The following is an 18,639-nucleotide window of genomic DNA, read 5'->3' on the forward strand; positions in this document are numbered from 1 at the left end:
CAGGCCATTGTTTTTCTACGGGCGCTGGTGGACGTGAATTCAACTGAACGAATTAAGCTGATTATGCCTCGGGCAGGAAGATAGAGGAGTAAATAAAGTACTGTGAGTGAGAGAGATAGAGAGAGAAGCAGAAAGGAGCTCCATCTTGCATTTATTGTCTAAGTGTTTTATTAAATGCAGTTAGAGACAATACAAGATTTCCTATGAGTGCCCTCTTCCTCTCTTTTATATAGAAGTCTATCTTAATATTATTCTTATTTTATTAAAACAGTTTGACAGTAAATGCAAGATTCAGTTGTTTACCTGGGAGTGGCCTCTGTCTTAAATAGAACTTAATCTTACTTTAAAAAAAATACTTGCTGTATCAGAGGGCTAGAAATCAGATTCTGAAAGTTTAAAGTGTGCCTCAAGTGGACCACCTCTTGAAGCAAGTTAACTTCACTATATATAATTGTACATGCTTTATTATAAAAACATATAAAACATTTTTGTAACTTTGACCCCTTTTTCATAATGGTATCCAATTGGTAGTTACAGTATTGTCTCATCGCTGCAACTCCCGTAAGGACTTGGGAGAGGTGAAGGTCGATAGCCACGCGTCCTCTGAAACACGACCCAACCAAGCCGCACTGCTTCTTGACACAATGCCCGCTTAACCCGGAAGCCAGCCACACCAATGTCCTGGCACGCCACAGGAATCGGATCGAAGGGACAAGGACATCCCTGCCGGTCAAACCCTTCCCTCACCTGGACGACGCTGGGCCAGTTGTGTGCCGCCCTATTGGTCTCCCTGGCGCGGCCAGCTGCGACAGAGCCTGGACTCGAACCAGGATCTCTAGTGGCACAGCTAGCAACTGCGATGCAGTGCCTTAGACCACTATCCCACCTCGGAGGTCCATGCTTTAGTTTTATTGTACTGACTGCAAGCTCTCTCTCTATATCCATAAACTCATTGAAACCCTTGTCCCCCAGCAGAATCAAACTTGTTGGTACAACAAACAAACTGCTCTAAAATCACAACCAAAAGCACAATTGTTATTGTAGTCGACCAATAACCCCACAAAAGTCAAACACTTTATCACAATAGTTGGCATTACTGACAATTTACTCAAAATGGCTGTTGTATCATGTGGGCAGGTCACCCTGTGTGGTGCCTTGCAAAATGTGTTTCTAACCTAAAGGATCCAAATAAAAAAAGACTCACTTGAGTGTCTGCAGGTCAGCTGCCTCCAGACCAATGCGGTTGCCCTGCTGGAACTCGTGTGACTTGGAGCGGTGCAGCGCCGTGAAGCCCGGCAGCAGGTGGATGAGCTTTCGGCTGGGCGGTGGGGGCGTCCCGGGGGCCTTCACCTTGTTTCTGCGCCTCATGGGGGGCGTGCCCGGGGGGGTCATGGTGTTCACCACCAGTGGAGTCCGGGGAGGGGTGTGGGCAAAGTGCCTCTGACGGGGCGAGGGGGGCAGGGATCGATGACCCGTGTCCATGGGGGAAGGCCCCCAGTCCCAGGTGGCTGTCCACGGTGAGGCGGTCTGGCTGGACATAGGGGCCATACGGATAGGGTAGCAATGACTGGGGGCTGTGGCACTGGCTGTGGTGCTGCTGGTTGTACTTGGCCTGGACCATGGGGCTTTGGGAGAGTTGGAAGCGGACCCACTGGCTGGGTTCTGGAGAGGGGAAGGGAGTGTTCTCCTTGCCAGACTCAGAGGTGGGCCACTGGATGGACCAGTCCTGCTTGGCATTGCTGCCTGCTGTGGAGGAGGAGAAGGAGAAACAAGAAGGAAAATTTTACAGATAACATTTAACCACAAACATTTACCTGATACATTGACCCTGCATAATTATTTACATTTCTACATGTCATTTAAGGATAATAAAAACTCATATTTGATTAAAAAGAAATGGCCTGATGATAAGAGCAAAAAAGCGAGAGAGCTTGGATCTGACATCAACAGCAGACATAATGTAGCATGGGCTCAGATAGGAGAGTGGTGGAGGAGAGGGATGCTTGATTAACCACAGCCACCTTGATCCCTAACCATCAGATGAGAAGCTGGAGATGAGGTTCATGTTGAATAAGTGAGACAGAGGAGTTTGGTTTGGGAGAGCAGAGAAGAGAGAAATTATATTTTCAGCTTAAATGGAAATATTCACCTCCGTTATTGGGCAATGAGTCATCCTCGAGTTGTTCTTGAAAGAAAAGAGAAGGAAACAAACGTTTAATTGATTTGATAAAAAGATGGTGGAAATATTGTTCGTTTCCTCTCTCTTTCTGTCCATCAGAGACCCAGCCATTGTACTAATCACAGTCTCTAAAACTCAACTCTGATCTGAATGCAGTATCCGAATTAGCTCAACAACACTAATGGCTAATGCATTCTCCCGAAAGTCTTGAAGGAAAAAAAGTATTCCTTAGGAGTAAGTAAGTCATAGTCATTGTAAGTCGCTCTGGATAAGAGCGTCTGCTAAATGACTTAAATGTAAATGTAAATGAGTATTTCTTCCCTGTGATGTTTCAAGACAAGCCCGCCAGAGACTTCTGGAGGGACAAGGAGAGGGATAGAGAGATGTGGAGTAGAGGGAGACACATTGGGAGGGGAGAGAGAGAGAGGGTGAGGGCTGAAGTAACAAGAGTGAGCGACTTAAGGCCACTCGTCTTAGGTCAGGGATCAAAGTTTATCTTCAGCGCGAATGTACATGTTCCCTCCGATTCTGACTGAGACACTCCTCAGGACAGTATTGTATATACACACACACACACACACACACCACGCACAACACTCCACCCACACACAGCGAGAGACAAACAGTGTCTCCGGGATAGTAGAGTACAGTGTATACTACGTGTTCAAAACATTAGGAACACCTGCTCTTTCCATGACATAGACTGACCAGGTGAATCCAGGTGAAAACTATGATCCCTTATTGATGTCACCTGTTAAATCCACTTCAATCAGTGTAGATGAATGTAAGGAGACAGAAGGATTTGAGACAATTGACACATGGATTGTGTATGTGTGCCATTCAGAGGGTGAATGGGAAAGACAAAATAATTAAAAGCCTTTGAACGGGGTATGGTAGTAGGTGCCAGGTGCACCGGTTTGAGTGTGTTTTTTCACACTCCACAGTTTCCTGTGTGTATCAAGAATGGTCCTCCACCCAAAGGACATCCTGTCAACTTGACACAACTGTGGGAAGTCAACATGGACCAGCAACTATGCAGAGTCAACATGGACCAGCATCCCTGTGGAATGCTTTCGACACCTTGTAGATTCCATGCCCTGACAAATTGAGGCTGTTCTGGGGGCAATAGGGGGTGCAAATCAATATTAGGAAGGTGTTCCTCATGTTTGTACACTCAGTGTACACAGACTATAGGAGTCCTAAGGGATGTGTCCACTCATAGGTACAGACTGGGACTGGGAGACGGGTTGGTTGTTAAAAGACATCCCTCACGACTAGCGGAAAAGTCTGTATTTTAGAGGGGTATTTTACAGCCAGGCCAGAGTTCAAACTGCACTGGACATTAGAATGAGTCATTGCAGTTCTATGGTGGACGTAGTGATCTGTTGTTCAGATAAACAACACTATGGAAGGTTTACGATCAGATCACATAGGCTACAGTGGACAGCCTGCTTGCATGGCTCTCCTACACACAATCACTATCAGTGCTGCACTCAGTCTCAACATACAATAATACAACTTTGCACATAGTTACTCATGGTGTTGCATGTTAATCAACTTCATGCATAAGCCCACATGAGTTAACCCCTGAGATGAGAGAGACTTCTAATGATCGAGGAGAACTGTATACGGGGTTAAACAGTATACAGGGGTATTGGGGTGGAGACGGCCTGTTTAATGGAGTACCTCTGTGCTCTACTCTCTCCTGGAGAGGCACCAGCCTCCTTCCCGCACTTCAAACACACACTGTGGGGACTCTGAAAGTGTGCTGCACAGTGCACCAAGCTCCTCAGACAAGACCAGGATGCAACAGGGAAAGAGCCAGACGGAGCGCTCCTCAACTGCTCAGAAAGGAATAGAAGGTTGAAGATGACGCACGATCAAGCCTCCTTCATTAGCAAAAACGTACGACAAACAAGCCACTCGAAATTAAAAAGTTTGGCATCTCCTCACTTGAAATGTTTCGAAATCATCAAAGAGCCTTCTTCACCCTTGAATGCCAGTAAACTGACATGGGGTCTGTAAATATAGATGACGACGAAACACACACACACACACACATGCACGCGCACACACACGCACGCGCACACACACGCACACACAAAGCCTGCGATACTGAGGAGGATTTTAGTCAAATTACCAAAGGCTTCTGATCAAATCACAGCCCAGCCATTAATTAAACACAAGACCTGCATAATCCAAAATGGTTTGCAGACATCCATGTAACCGATGAATAGTGTGACTAGTCCACGTCTTAGAGTATCCATTTCCTTGGTATTCATTAATGATATGTACCCACTGATTCTTGAAGAGCATCGTGTATTAATGCCTCGTGAGCTTAGTTTAACTGCCGTACCACCATCAGAACCCAAAATCTAAGCTTGTTTTACTCCCATGTCATGTTTGTAAACAAAGTCAATGTAAACAAACACTTTATAGCCTCAAAACATGGTCCTTGCATCCATAGCGCTGTCTATGAATTTGAGAGTGGTTACATTTCTCCAGCTCCATCCCTCAGCTTTTTACCGAAACAGGGGCGGGGAGTCTCTTTGTTATTGTTTCAACTGCTTATTGGCCCTTTAATTTACCAACCATACTAGTATTTTACTTGCTCGGCTAGCCATCCACTTCACTCTGGCCAAACGCCAAGCCCACTAACGTTTCTTCTCCACGATGAGTCTGGAATTTATCTCCTCGTCGTGTGTATGCGAACACATTCAAAAAACTGTTCTGATTCATCCCAGAAACCAATGAGTTGGGCCAAAGCCTGGACACAAGTGTGTAAGGCCGGAGATAGAGAAAGGAGGAGATAAGAATCCTATTGAGCAATGAATGAAGGAACATATAACACCCCACCCATCACACTGTCGACAAATCGCATTCATATTGTCATGCTGCATCATTCAATTGCTAAGCTAATCGTCGCACAATCCCTTCTCAAAGTCAGGCTATCAGTCGAGAAATCTGCCTATTTTCCTCTAAAATAACTAATGTCACCATTCCAAAGCTATGCGATATTACAGAGAGCAAGTTAATTACCTCACATCTCAGAAAAGATTTGTAATGTACTTGTTCATGAAATTCATTCTAATGTTGGGTTTTTGAGGTTATGCCCAATTGAGTCCCATTCACTCCTTGAATGAGTGCTCTCCTTATCCCAGAATCGCCCAGAATGCACCACGCGGCCTATGGGCAACTTACAAAATGGCTGTTAATATGATTCCAATGGAGTTTCCCATCTCCTCCAAAGTGTCTCTGGTAACGTGCCATTTCGGGAAATTAGTCAATGGCTTAGATCCTCTGATTGGTAAGAGATGAGTCTCAGACAAATCTATGCAGTGACAGATAGAACAGGGGAATCAAATTCAATATGAGTCTTAGCAAATGGTCAATCAAAATTCTAACAGAACTCGACTGCAGTTAGTTCATGTGATCTCACTTGTAATAACAACAACAAAATATATATATATATATTGTTCAATTATTTAGCTCTTCTTTATCCCATTTAGTCCTTCTCCTTGGGGCTCCCTATTGCTCAACAAGACTCCCCCAATAGCTTACAATTACGTTATGTTGCACCCTATGAATCCCCATAGCTCACAAATGTTCCAAAGCCCATTCATTCTAGTACTTTGGTTCCACCTGTCTGTAGATTGGCATGTGCAGCCAGTGTTCTCTGTGTTGTCACTTTGCAGTAGCAGAGGCCCTATACAGTATAGTAGCCTGAATTACCTCCATAGTGCTTCACAACACTTCAGCCCAACAATACACCAGTCAGAGGAGATGTACTGTATGAGTAATTATCCAAGATAATGATTTTTGGTAAATGGCCAACACATTATACATCCCCATTGTCAATAGGAGATCTTTACATGGGGAGAGTGTTGGGAGAAAAGGTGGTTAACAGCATACTAATTGGACTAATTAGGACCAGGCTTTGGCTGTTGTGTGGTAAATGGCAGAGAAAGGCCACTGGGATTCTATCTGGTCCATTAAACTGCCATAATAAGGCTGCATGGCAAATGACACCCTATTTCCTACATAGGGCCGATAGGGCTCTGGTCAAAAGTAGTGAATAGGCTGGCATTTGGGATAAACCCTTTGTGAAAGGATGCCATATGCTCCTCGGGAAGAATCCCTGGAAGGATTGTTTTTTAATTCGTCTTTTGAATTGGATGACTGTGGACGACTGTGGTTCTACGACATCATCAGTAGCTAGATAGCACTTTATGTTGGCTAACTAATCTATCATTGTCCAGGTGATAGGTAATCTAAAAGTTGTTTCTCCACCTTCTGGCATCTGTGAACAGCCCCTCATTTCCCTTATTCTCGCTCTTCATTCTCCTCTCATAAATGGAAGAAACTTGCTCTCCTTTCCCTACTCCTTCTCTCCTCTCCCCTGTTCTCTTGTCCTCTCTTTTCATCCTCTCCTCTTCTCTTCTGCCAAACTCCTTCCCTCTCCTCCTCTCCTCTACCATACTCCTTCCCTCTCCTCCTCTCCTCTTCTCCTCTACCATACTCCTTCCCTCTCCTCTGCCATACTCCTCTCGTCCCTTCTACCATACAGCTTTCCTCTTCTCCTCTCCTCATCTACCATACTCCTTCCCTCTCCTCCTCTCCTCTTCTACCATACTCCTTCCCTCTCCTCCTCTCCTCATCTACCATACTCCATCCCTCTCCTCCTCTCCTCTTCTACCATACTCCATCCATCTACTCCTCTCCTCATCTACCATACTCCATCCCTCTCCTCCTCTCTTCTACCATACTCCATCCATCTCCTCCTCTCGTCTTCTACCATACTCCATCCCTCTCCTCCTCTCCTCTTCTACCATACTCCTTCCCTCTCCTCCTCTCCTCTTCTACCATACTCATCCATCTCCTCCTCTCCTCTTCTACCATACTCCATCCCTCTCCTCCTCTCCTCTTCTACCATACTCCATCCCTCTCCTCCTCTCCTCTTCTACCATACTCCATCCCTCTCCTCCTCTCCTCTTCTACCATACTCCTTCCCTCTCCTCATCTCCTCTTCTACCATACTCATCCATCTCCTCCTCTCTTCTACCATACTCCATCCATCTCCTCCTCTCCTCTTCTACCATACTCCATCCATCTCCTCCTCTCCTCTTCTACCATACTCATCCATCTCCTCCTCTCCTCTTCTACCATACTCCTTCCCTCTCCTCCTCTCATCTACCATACTCCATCCCTCTCCTCCTCTCCTCTTCTACCATACTCCATCCCTCTCCTCCTCTCCTCATCTACCATACTCCATCCCTCTCCTCCTCTCTTCTACCATACTCCATCCCTCTCCTCCTCTCCTCTTCTACCATACTCATCCATCTCCTCCTCTCCTCTTCTACCATACTCCATCCATCTCCTCCTCTCCTCTTCTACCATACCCCTTCCCTCTCCTCCTCTCCTCTTCTACCATACTCCTTCCCTCTCCTCCTCTCCTCATCTACCATACTCCATCCCTCTCCTCCTCTCCTCTTCTACCATACTCCATCCATCTCCTCCTCTCCTCTTCTACCATACTCCATCCATCTCCTCCTCTCCTCTTCTACCATACTCCATCCATCTCCTCCTCTCCTCATCTACCATACTCCATCCCTCTCCTCCTCTCCTCTTCTACCATACTCCATCCATCTCCTCCTCTCCTCATCTACCATACTCCATCCCTCTCCTCCTCTCCTCTTCTACCATACTCCATCCATCTCCTCCTCTCCTCTTCTACCATACTCCATCCCTCTCCTCCTCTCCTCTTCTACCATACTCATCCATCTCCTCCTCTCCTCTTCTACCATACTCCATCCATCTCCTCCTCTCCTCTTCTACCATACTCCATCCCACTCCTCCTCTCCTCCTCTACCATAATCCTTCCCTCTCCTCCTCTCCTCTTCTACCATACTCCATCCATCTCCTCCTCTCCTCATCTACCATACTCCATCCCTCTCCTCCTCTCCTCTTCTACCATACTCCATCCATCTCCTCCTCTCCTCTTCTACCATACTCCATCCCTCTCCTCCTCTCCTCTTCTACCATACTCATCCATCTCCTCCTCTCCTCTTCTACCATACTCCATCCATCTCCTCCTCTCCTCTTCTACCATACTCCATCCCTCTCTTCTACCATACTCCATCCCACTCCTCCTCTCCTCCTCTACCATAATCCTTCCCTCTCCTCCTCTCCTCTTCTACCATACTCCATCCCTCTCCTCTTCTACCATACTCCATCCCACTCCTCCTCTCCTCTTCTACCATAATCCTTCCCTCTCCTCTTCTACCATAATCCTTCCCTCTCCTCCTCTACCATAATCCTTCCCTCTCCTCTTCTACCATAATCCTTCCCTCTCCTCCTCTACCATAATCCTTCCCTCTCCTCCTCTCCTCTTCTACCATACTCCATCCCTCTCCTCTTCTACCATACTCCATCCCACTCCTCCTCTCCTCTTCTACCATAATCCTTCCCTCTCCTCCTCTACCATAATCCTTCCCTCTCCTCTTCTCCTCTTTACTTCGCTGCTCCCTCCTTTCCCTTCCCCATTCACTCCTCCTCTCTTCCTCTCCTGTACTGTCATCTCCTCTCCATGTCTCTTTCTCCCATACGCCTCTGCTCTCCTCTCCTAATCTCCTCCTCTCCTTTTTTTTCTATACTCAAAGATGGCATTTGAAGCCAATTAATAGTGAGTGTAATTGAACCGGTCTCAAGGCACGGCAAGCGTGGGGACAGTCCATTTAATGACAAAAAGATGAGTGAGGACAGATACTGAATCTGAGACTTCAGGGCACGAATTGTCTCTCTCATGTAAACTTAACTCTAAGCGTTAGGACTAGATCAATACTATTAGTAAGGACAAGCCAGGATGTTGGGTTTACAGTGTGTGTGTGTGTGTGTGTGTGTGTGTGTGTGGGTGCCTGAAGAGGGGCATGCTGGGTCATAGAATGTGTGGATATTGCAGCAACACAGAGGACCAACTGACGAACCCCTAGCTGGGATAATATGAGTCATTACTAAAGCAACTTGTGCGCTGAAATACAAACCAAGAGCTTTGTTGAAAGCGACAATCACAGTGCATTTGTTTTTAGCGTAATAAACCATTCTAAGCTATTCTACGTGTTCTTAATAGCTGACATTCTCATTTACTGTGTTTTACTTAACTCACTTTTTACTATGCATTTATGTGTTACGCTTCTCTATTTGACCCTTTAAAACCTTTTTATGTATGCAACTGTGACAGACATCCCTGTACTTCCTTAACCATACGTCTTCCCCACTAACAAGCTCACACAGAGACTGAAACACGGGACCTCTGTCTCCGCAAACACACCCCACTGGGCACAAAATGGTGGAATCAACGTTGGTTCAATGTAATTTGTCAATGTATTGTGAACGTGGAATCTACGTGGAAAATACATAGGATTTTTTTTAAAGTCATCAACGTAAACTGCTGTTTCGAGGGTGAAATTTCAACCACAGGATTGTCATCATGGTAATCAAATGTTATATATACAGTGCCTTGCGAAAGTATTCGGCCCCCTTGAACTTTGTGACCTTTTGCCACATTTCAGGCTTCAAACATAAAGATATAAAACTGTATTGTTTTGTGAAGAATCAACAACAAGTGGGACACAATCATGAAGTGGAACGACATTTATTGGATATTTCAAACTTTTTTAACAAATCAAAAACTGAAAAATTGGGCGTGCAAAATTATTCAGCCCCTTTTACTTTCAGTGCAGCAAACTCTCTCCAGAAGTTCAGTGAGGATCTCTGAATGATCCAATGTTGACCTAAATGACTAATGATGATAAATACAATCCACCTGTGTGTAATCAAGTCTCTGTATAAATGCACCTGCACTGTGATAGTCTCAGAGGTCCGTTAAAAGCGCAGAGAGCATCATGAAGAACAAGGAACACACCAGGCAGGTCCGAGATACTGTTGTGAATAAGTTTAAAGCCGGATTTGGATACAAAAAGATTTCCCAAGCTTTAAACATCCCAAGGAGCACTGTGCAAGCGATAATATTGAAATGGAGGGGATTTCAGACCACTGCAAATCTACCAAGACCTGGCCGTCCCTCTAAACTTTCAGCTCATACAAGGAGAAGACTGATCAGAGATGCAGCCAAGAGGCCCATGATCACTCTGGATGAACTGCAGAGATCTACAGCTGAGGTGGGAGACTCTGTCTATAGGACAACAATCAGTCGTATTTTGCACAAATCTGGCCTTTATGGAAGAGTGGCAAGAAGAAAGCCATTTCTTAAAGATATCCATAAAAAGTGTCATTTAAAGTTTGCCACAAGCCACCTGGGAGACACACCAAACATGTGGAAGAAGGTGCTCTGGTCAGATGAAACCAAAATTGAACTTTTTGGCAACAATGCAAAACGTTATGTTTGGCGTAAAAGCAACACAGCTCATCACCCTGAACACACCATCCCCACTGTCAAACATGGTGGTGGCAGCATCATGGTTTGGGCCTGCTTTTCTTCAGCAGGGACAGGAAGATGGTTAAAATTGATGGGAAGATGGATGGAGCCAAATACAGGACCATTCTGGAAGAAAACCTGATGGAGTCTGCAAAAGACCTGAGACTGGGACGGAGATTTGTCTTCCAACAAGACAATGATCCAAAACATAAAGCAAAATCTACAATGGAATGGTTCAAAAATTAACATATCCAGGTGTTAGAATGGCCAAGTCAAAGTCCAGACCTGAATCCAATCGAGAATCTGTGGAAAGAACTGAAAACTGCTGTTCACAAATGCTCTCCATCCAACCTCACTGAGCTCGAGCTGTTTTGCAAGGAGGAATGGGAAAAAATGTCAGTCTCTCGATGTGCAAAACTGATAGAGACATACCCCAAGCGATTTACAGCTGTAATCGCAGCAAAAGGTGGCGCTACAAAGTATTAACTTAAGGGGGCTGAATAATTTTGCACGCCCAATTTTTCAGTTTTTGATTTGTTAAAAAAGTTTGAAATATCCAATAAATGTCGTTATTAACTTCCTGACTGATGTCTTGAGATGTTGCTTCAATATATCCACACATATATCCTGCCTCATGATGTCATCTATTTTGTGAAGTGCACCAGTCCCTCCTGCAGCAAAGCACCCCCACAACATGATGCTGCCACCTCTGTGCTTCACGGTTGGGATGGTGTTCTTCAGCTTCCAAGCCTCCCCCTTTTTCTTCCAAACATAACCTTGGTCATTATGGCCAAACAGTTCTATTTGTGTTTCATCAGACCAGATGAAAGTACGATCTTTGTCCCCATGTGCAGTTGCACACCGTAGTCTGGCTTTTTTATGGAGGTTTTGGAGCAGTGGCTTCTTCCTTGCTGAGCGGCCTTTCAGGTTCTGTCGATATAGGACTCGTTTTACTGTGGATAGAGATACTTTTGTACCTGTTTCCTCCAGCATCTTCACAAGGTCTTTTGCTGTTGTTCTGGGATTGATTTGCACTTCTCGCACCAAAGTACATTCATCTCTAGGAGACAGAACGCGTCTCCTTCCTGAGTGGTATTACGGCTGTGTGGTCCCATGGTGTTTATACTTGTGTACTGTTGTTTGTACAGATGAACGTGGTACCTTCAAGCGTTTGGAAATTGCCCCCAAGGATGAACCAGACTTGTGGAGGTCTACAATTTTTTTTCTGAGATCTTGGCTGAATTCTTTTGATTTTCCCATGATGTCAAGCAAAGAGGCACTGAGTTTGAAGGGAGGCCTTGAAATACATGCACAGGTACACCCCCAATTGACTCAAATGATGTCAATTAGCCTATCAGAAGCTTTTAACGCCATGACATAATTTTCAGGACTTTTCCAAGCTGTTTAAAGGCACGGTCAACTTAGTGTCTGTAAACTTCTGACCCACTGGAATTTGTGATACATTGAAATAATCTGTCTGTAAACAATTTTTGGAACCATTACTTGTGTCATGCACAAAGTAGATGTCCTAACCGACTTGCCAAAACTATAGTTTGTTTTCAAGAAATGTGTGGAGTGGCTCCAACCTATGTGTATGTAAACTTCCGACTTCAACTGTATATAGCATTTGCAAAGTCATCAACAGCAATTGTTGGAATTAAACCAGGAATTAAACTAAAAATAGACAACACAATATGCTTAGGGTTTCAAACTCTGGTTGATTTCAAATGTAATGATATTTAGGGATATTTAATTATATTTGGTTGTCAACGCAAACAAATATCAACATATGAAGAAGATGAAGAAAAGTTTATTTAACGTTCATTTGAAGTTTGATTTGATTTAGTCATATTCTATAACTTCGATTTTTGGTTGAGATGGAGACTTGAATCGAAACTATCAATTATTCATTTGTAGACAAACTGGAATTAAATCCAGACTCAGTCAGTGGCACAGATGGAACTATCCAAGCAGAAAATACATGTAAATGTTGATATGTGGTTGCACTGTCAACCAAACACAATTCAATATTACCTTTGATTACAGTAGATAGCCTTAACCTTAGGCTATCTTACAAACTAATGTAACATTCAACCTTAAAATTAATAACACATCCGCGGCCACATTTTGATGTTACAAAAACTACATTTCTTCTTATCTAATCATATAAAGCGGAGGTCGGCAGAGATCGTCGCAATTCCTGTAAATAATCTGCACAGAATCTCTTATGGCATTAATCAATCAATCAATCAATCAATTAAATGTATTTATAAAGCTGATGTAACAAAGTGCTGTACAGAAACCCAGCCTAAACCCCGAAACAGCAAGCAATGCAGGTGTAGAGGCACAGTTTCTAGGAAAAGCTCCCTAGAAAGGCCAGAACCTAGGAAGAAACCGAGAGAGGAACCAGGCTATGAGGGGTGGCCAGTCCTCTTCTGGTTGTGCCGGGTGGAGATTATAACAGAATATGGCCAAGGTGTTCAAATGTTCATAGATGACCAGCAGGGTCAAATACTAATAATCACAGTGGTTGTCGAGGGCAACAGGTCAGCGCCTCAGGAGTAAATGTCAGTTGGCTTTTCGTAGCCGATCATTCAGAGTATCTCAGAGTATCTCTAATATCTAAACATTTGAACTTTGCTGTGCTTTTAAAATGGTTGAAAGCGCAGCAATAGATATTTTGGTGACAACGAAACCAAAAATCTGACATTTGTTTTTGCTTTTAGACCAACACATTGGATCTTCATCTAACTTTTAGCTGTCTTTGTCAGTGGGTTGTAATCTCATTGATCAACGTCTCAACTAAATTTTACCCGATTAGCCACATTGAAATGACGTAATGTGCCCAGTGGGGCGTTTAACCATCCCTTTTGAAAACATCTTAACCAGCTACGCCACCAAAAAAGCTAGCAATTCAGCTGTGCGGGTGGAGATTTTTTCAAGCTGAAGAGTCTGAGTGCGGTTACAAATCCTGTACACCACAAAGTTTTCACTAATCACTGTCTGCTGCTGCTGGCCAACAAAGTCTGCGATGGCCTTAAGAGTCCTTACAAAATAATGTGACAATTATTACTTTTTCATGTGATTCGAGGCAAGAGAATATTCTGCGTATTCATGTTCTGCGTAGGAGTTACAAAGACAGGCTTCCATAGAGGACGATGACGAATCCTCCCAACGGACCCCGTTCCTCTCAGATCATTTCAACAAAAAAATGTAATATTTAAAAGTGGTGGCTGAGCGTGATGGTGTAGCGATGGTTATATTCTTTCCCTTTAGGGTTTAAAGAAAGGGCTGGGAGATAGAATAGGCCTTTCTCTCCCCTTCGCTCTGAGTATGAGTGGCCATTATAGCAGCAGCGCAGTGTGTGGTGTTGCTATTACATTCACACCTCTCCCCAGCCATCCGTTTGAAAAGAGCCCATTAATGTTTGTGTGTGTGTGTGTGTGTGTGTGTGTGTGTGTGTGTGTGTGTGTGTGTGTGTGTGTGTGTGTGTGTGTGTGTGTGTGTGTGTGTGTGTGTGTGTGTGTGTGTGTGTGTGTGTGTGTGTGTGTGTGTGTGTGTGTGTGTGCCCGTACAATTGTGTCTGTGTGTGTCCAGCGCCTTTTGCTGCCTTTGTGAACCAGGAGGACTGGAGAACAAGCACAGCAGTAGTAGAAGCATGTTCTAATGGAACTGTCTGTATAACACAGAGCTACAGTCTTTAGTTATCCATGTTGTGCATTGCTATCTAATGTATAGCTGGGGTGAGTTGGGCTGGGTTGAATCTATTTCATGTATACACCTAGCATATGAGTGATAATCTTTCAGGCTTGACGCACAAGCACGCAGAGAGAAAGAGAGAAAGAGAGAAAGAGAGAAAGAGAGAAAGAGAGAAAGAGAGAGAGAGAGAGAGAGAGAGAGAGAGAGAGAGAGAGAGAGAGAGAGAGAGAGAGAGAGACACAAAACAAACATACACACAGAAGAAGGACAAACGCAAGGACACACACACCCAGCTGGACCCTGTATGGGCGTCCTACCGCCCTGCCGGCTCCTGTGGAGGAAGTCAGAACTCAGTCACCAATCAGCTACCGGCTACAATCTAATCATGCCTCAGGAACAGACACACAGACCAGGCCAGGCCAGACCAGTGTGTGTGTGCGTGTGTGTGCGTGCGCGCGTGCGTGTGTGTGTATCCAGCCACTATCTCACCCAGAGCCTATTCAACACCCACAGGTTACAATGAACCTGCCTACTGCCTTGCGTAGGGTGCCATCTTTCGGATTGGACGTTAAACGGATGGCCTGACTCTCTGTGGTCATTAAAAATCCCATGGCACCCTACGCAGGGCAGTAGGCAGGTTCATTGTAACCTGTGGGTGTTGAATAGGCTCTGGGTGAGATAGTGGCTGGATATACACACACACACACACAAACACACAAAAGTAGAGGTGTTAATTCTGGTGACCTGGCCCTATTCCATCATGGCCACCTAATCTTACCCTCAATCCTAATTGGCATATATCACTCCTTACCGCTCCACCTGATAGCTGAGTGTTCTGGAACAAAAAATGGTTGCCGTGCAATACCCAAGTGGGTGCCACACATTAGTGGTGGATGAGGTGTGTTTCCCCCTTCCCCCTTATGTAAAGCACTTGGTGTACCTCAGTTGGTAAAAAGGTGCTACATAAATCCAATTAATTATTATTATTATTATTACTGGAGTTAGCTGTGTGTAGAATCAAAGGAGGGAAGGGAAGTGAGCCGATGATGAGCATTTGGGCCGACGGGGCGTTGTGTTATCTGACAACAGTTTGGTACGTGAGCAGGTTTTCCTGAAGCAAGATCTGTAGTCCTTTTTCACTTGGAGAAAAGAAAGCTGTGTGTTATGGCTTTAATGAGGAGAACACTGGGGTGACAATGCAACTCTTTTCAGCTTGGCTTGACAACATGTCCTAAAGTATTCCCAGTGAAACATATGAGAGACACATCTGATGGGCATTGATTCAAACATTTAGGTGTGTGTGCGTGTGTGTATGTAGGAGGAACACGCACGCATATAACAGGTTATCAAACCGAGTGATAGTGCTGGTTTCCTGGTAGTCTAGTGCCCCCTTCTGTTCAGCCCGCAACACTACAACACTATGCTGCTCAGTTCAGAAAATAAACATGTGGTCTGTGCTGCCCTCTATTGGACAAAGTAGCATTGGACTAAATGCCCTGTGTGCTCAGAGGGTGCATCACAATAGTCTACAGCAGTGGTTCCCAAACTTTCTCAGTTACAGTACCACCAACAAAATGTTGCTCTGCCCTGAGTACCACTGAAGTACCCCCTCGTGTGCATTATCCCCTCGTGTGCATTTTACCAGTAGGCCTATGGTCTCATGAATCTTCTCAAGTACCCCTTGTGGATAGGCCAAGTACCCCCAGGGTCTACCCCCAGGGTCCTAGTAACCCTGGTTGGGAACCACTGATCTACAGCAGCCTCCTCTCCTCGTATCCACCCTTCATCTATGCTAATCTGAAAACACTGGACAGGTGAAAGCAAAATGTTTCACCTGTCTGATTATTTTACAACAGTGGAGATTAAGAAAAGGAGGCTAGGAGAGCCTTTTAACAATTGAGATACACCCATGGAGAGGAATGAGGAGACAAGACTACTATGAGAATATCCCTCAGTCACAGATAAGGGGTTGACTAGCTCTAGTTGTTACAGTATATGAGGGCAGAGAGACTAATGCTGAATTAATACAATAATGGCAAGAGTTATTAATGACTCAATATCGATCATTTATCCCCTAGATATTTTCTAGATATTTCCCTTTCTGATCCATTCTGGGCTTTTGCCAAATCAAGCCTTGTATTATTTGAACCTTGCAGGATTTTGCCCCAGTCCAGCACTAACACAACACAATAAACTAGCAGAACTGAATGCACATTTCTGAGATTGCAACCTACTGAATTCATAATATGTTGCAAAATCTGGTCAACAGGGGGCGACATTCACCATATTATGAAAACTCCTCATGAATTGTACGTATAGATAGCCTAGTACTACCATCCTGATCGCATGAGCTAGGTAAATATGTTTTGCGTGTAGCTTGTAGCGAAACATACGTAAGCTCGCGAGATCAGGAATGGCTACTGTATAGTACACTAACTGAAAGCTCCCCAATAACTGGCTGTGGGCCTTGCTGAGGCAATAACAACCTGGAGAAGAGTCACGGTTACATTCCAGAGTGCCCTTCCTCTCTCTGTCCCTTCCTCAGCGATTGCATGTGTTAGGGCCCTACCTGACTTGTCCCCACTGTCTGCCTTTCTTCCCTCTCGCCTTTCCTCCCTCCCTCCCTCTCTCTCTCCCTCCCTTCGTGTGTGCAGGGATTTCTACCTGACTGGTGGGCCTTCCTGAGGCAGGACAGAGAGGCGTTGAGCCGGGCACACTCCTCGTCGTTGGCTCCAAACTTCTCCATGGCCTCACACACCTGCTCATCACTCATCTCCAGCAGCCCCTCCAGAGTCACGTCGCCCGGATCCATCTCCTACAGAACACACACAAGTAACCTGGTCCCAGATCTGTTTGTGCTTTTGCCTACTCCATTGTCATTGACAATTCCATTAAGGAGCTGGCAAAAAAGCAGAAACAGACTGGCACCCAGGGTAACACTCAAGTACTATAAGTCAAATTCCAGTTATTGCAGGCAATAGTGACTGCAGGTTATAATTTCTCCCACACAGGGAGTCAGCATACCTGGTTTCCCAGGTCTAAATCAGACACTGATTTAAAGGGGAAAAAATGAAAACCAGCAGACTACTAACACTCCTGGGCCTGTATTTACAAAGAGTATCAGAGAACGCTGACATAAGACCAGGTTTGCCTTTTACATGCTCATCATTATATGGACTTGGAAATCCTTAATCCTACATCAGCACTCCTACCATAAAACACTTCGTAAATATAGGCCCTGGTCTAGACCCACTGACACTGAGTGGCTCCATTCCTATTGTAACAGTGTTGCTTCCGTCCCTCTCCTTGCCCCAACAAATCTTTCTCCTTTGTCAAATAAAGTCTTGATTATTATATTGCTGAAATCCCAATTTGAATCTTTTGATCAAGTGGTTATATAGCCCGCCGTTATACCTGACATGTTTGTGTCAAATTCCTGACATTACCATGTTGCACCCCATCATTTATTAAAAACCATTTGAATGCATCAGTTTGATTTTTCCCATATAGAAGTCTTCTGTATAGATATGTCACATTTATGACAACAACCTTGTTGGTGGCAGCCGACCTGAATGTATGGCCTATAGCAGTTATTTATTTAGATCCACTCAATCCTCATGAAGAGAAGTGAAAGCCGTCTGAGCCTTATTCTAGTCCTATGTTTAAATTCAATGTTAAGAAAAGTCACCCATGAAAAAGGTCATGTTTCAGCTTCTGTCTTGCATAGAGCACGATCTAGCCATTACAGATCGGCTACACTACCAGGGTAACACCCCTGGCCCAGACCCATATAGTGTCTTTCAACCTACTGCCAGAGGGATTGCAATACTAAAAACATAACTATTTTCTTGTTTTCCCTTACTCTTACTGGCACAAGTTTTGCAGACCATCGGCTATTAGTAAGATGGTATTCCTTGCAATGATAGTGATACGTAGATGTAAATCAATGTACCTCAGTGACCTCCTTCCTCAGGTTGACGATGCGGAACCAGTGTCCCAGTCTGGGGAAGTCCTGTAGCTCAGTGCTGTCCTCCTGTGAGGCCACTCTCACCTTACAGGAAAGCTGGCGACTGAAGTACTTCACCAGCTTTCCCTGCAGGGGGGGACAGAGGGACATGTGTGAGTTAGAGATGGAGGAGCACAACCAAAAGTTTTTGGATGCATGGAATCATAGTCCATTAGAGCAGTACTTTTCAAATGTTTTTTTTTGAATTTTTTTCAAATGTATTAAAAACTAAACAATTAAATTTTACATTTACATAAGTATTGTGTTAATGACTGTACATTTGTTTATGTGTAACTCTGTGTTGCTGTTTTTCTCCCACTG

General features: G+C 44.5%; 1 protein-coding gene across 3 annotated transcripts in view; it reads right to left on the reverse strand.

Annotated features, from left to right (window-relative positions):
• Positions 1 to 18,404, reverse strand: part of LOC118393531 (kinase suppressor of Ras 2-like) — a 149,090-nt gene extending 130,686 nt beyond the window's left edge. For 2 of the 3 annotated variants that reach the window (XM_052461832.1, XM_052461831.1), the window contains exons 1-4: positions 18,265 to 18,404; positions 16,977 to 17,127; positions 2,150 to 2,185; positions 1,205 to 1,746 (exon numbers count right to left, since the gene is read on the reverse strand). In XM_052461832.1, coding sequence (XP_052317792.1) covers positions 1,205 to 1,746; positions 2,150 to 2,185; positions 16,977 to 17,078 — 680 coding nt within the window. In that variant the 5' untranslated portion in view covers positions 17,079 to 17,127; positions 18,265 to 18,404. The remainder of the gene's footprint in view (positions 1 to 1,204; positions 1,747 to 2,149; positions 2,186 to 16,976; positions 17,128 to 18,264) is intronic. The other variant, XM_052461833.1, reaches the window with a different exon arrangement.
• Between the last annotated feature and the right edge of the window lie 235 nt (positions 18,405 to 18,639).

This window comes from Oncorhynchus keta, chromosome 14, assembly GCF_023373465.1.
Source record: "Oncorhynchus keta strain PuntledgeMale-10-30-2019 chromosome 14, Oket_V2, whole genome shotgun sequence".
NCBI classification, from domain to species: Eukaryota; Metazoa; Chordata; class Actinopteri; order Salmoniformes; family Salmonidae; genus Oncorhynchus; species Oncorhynchus keta.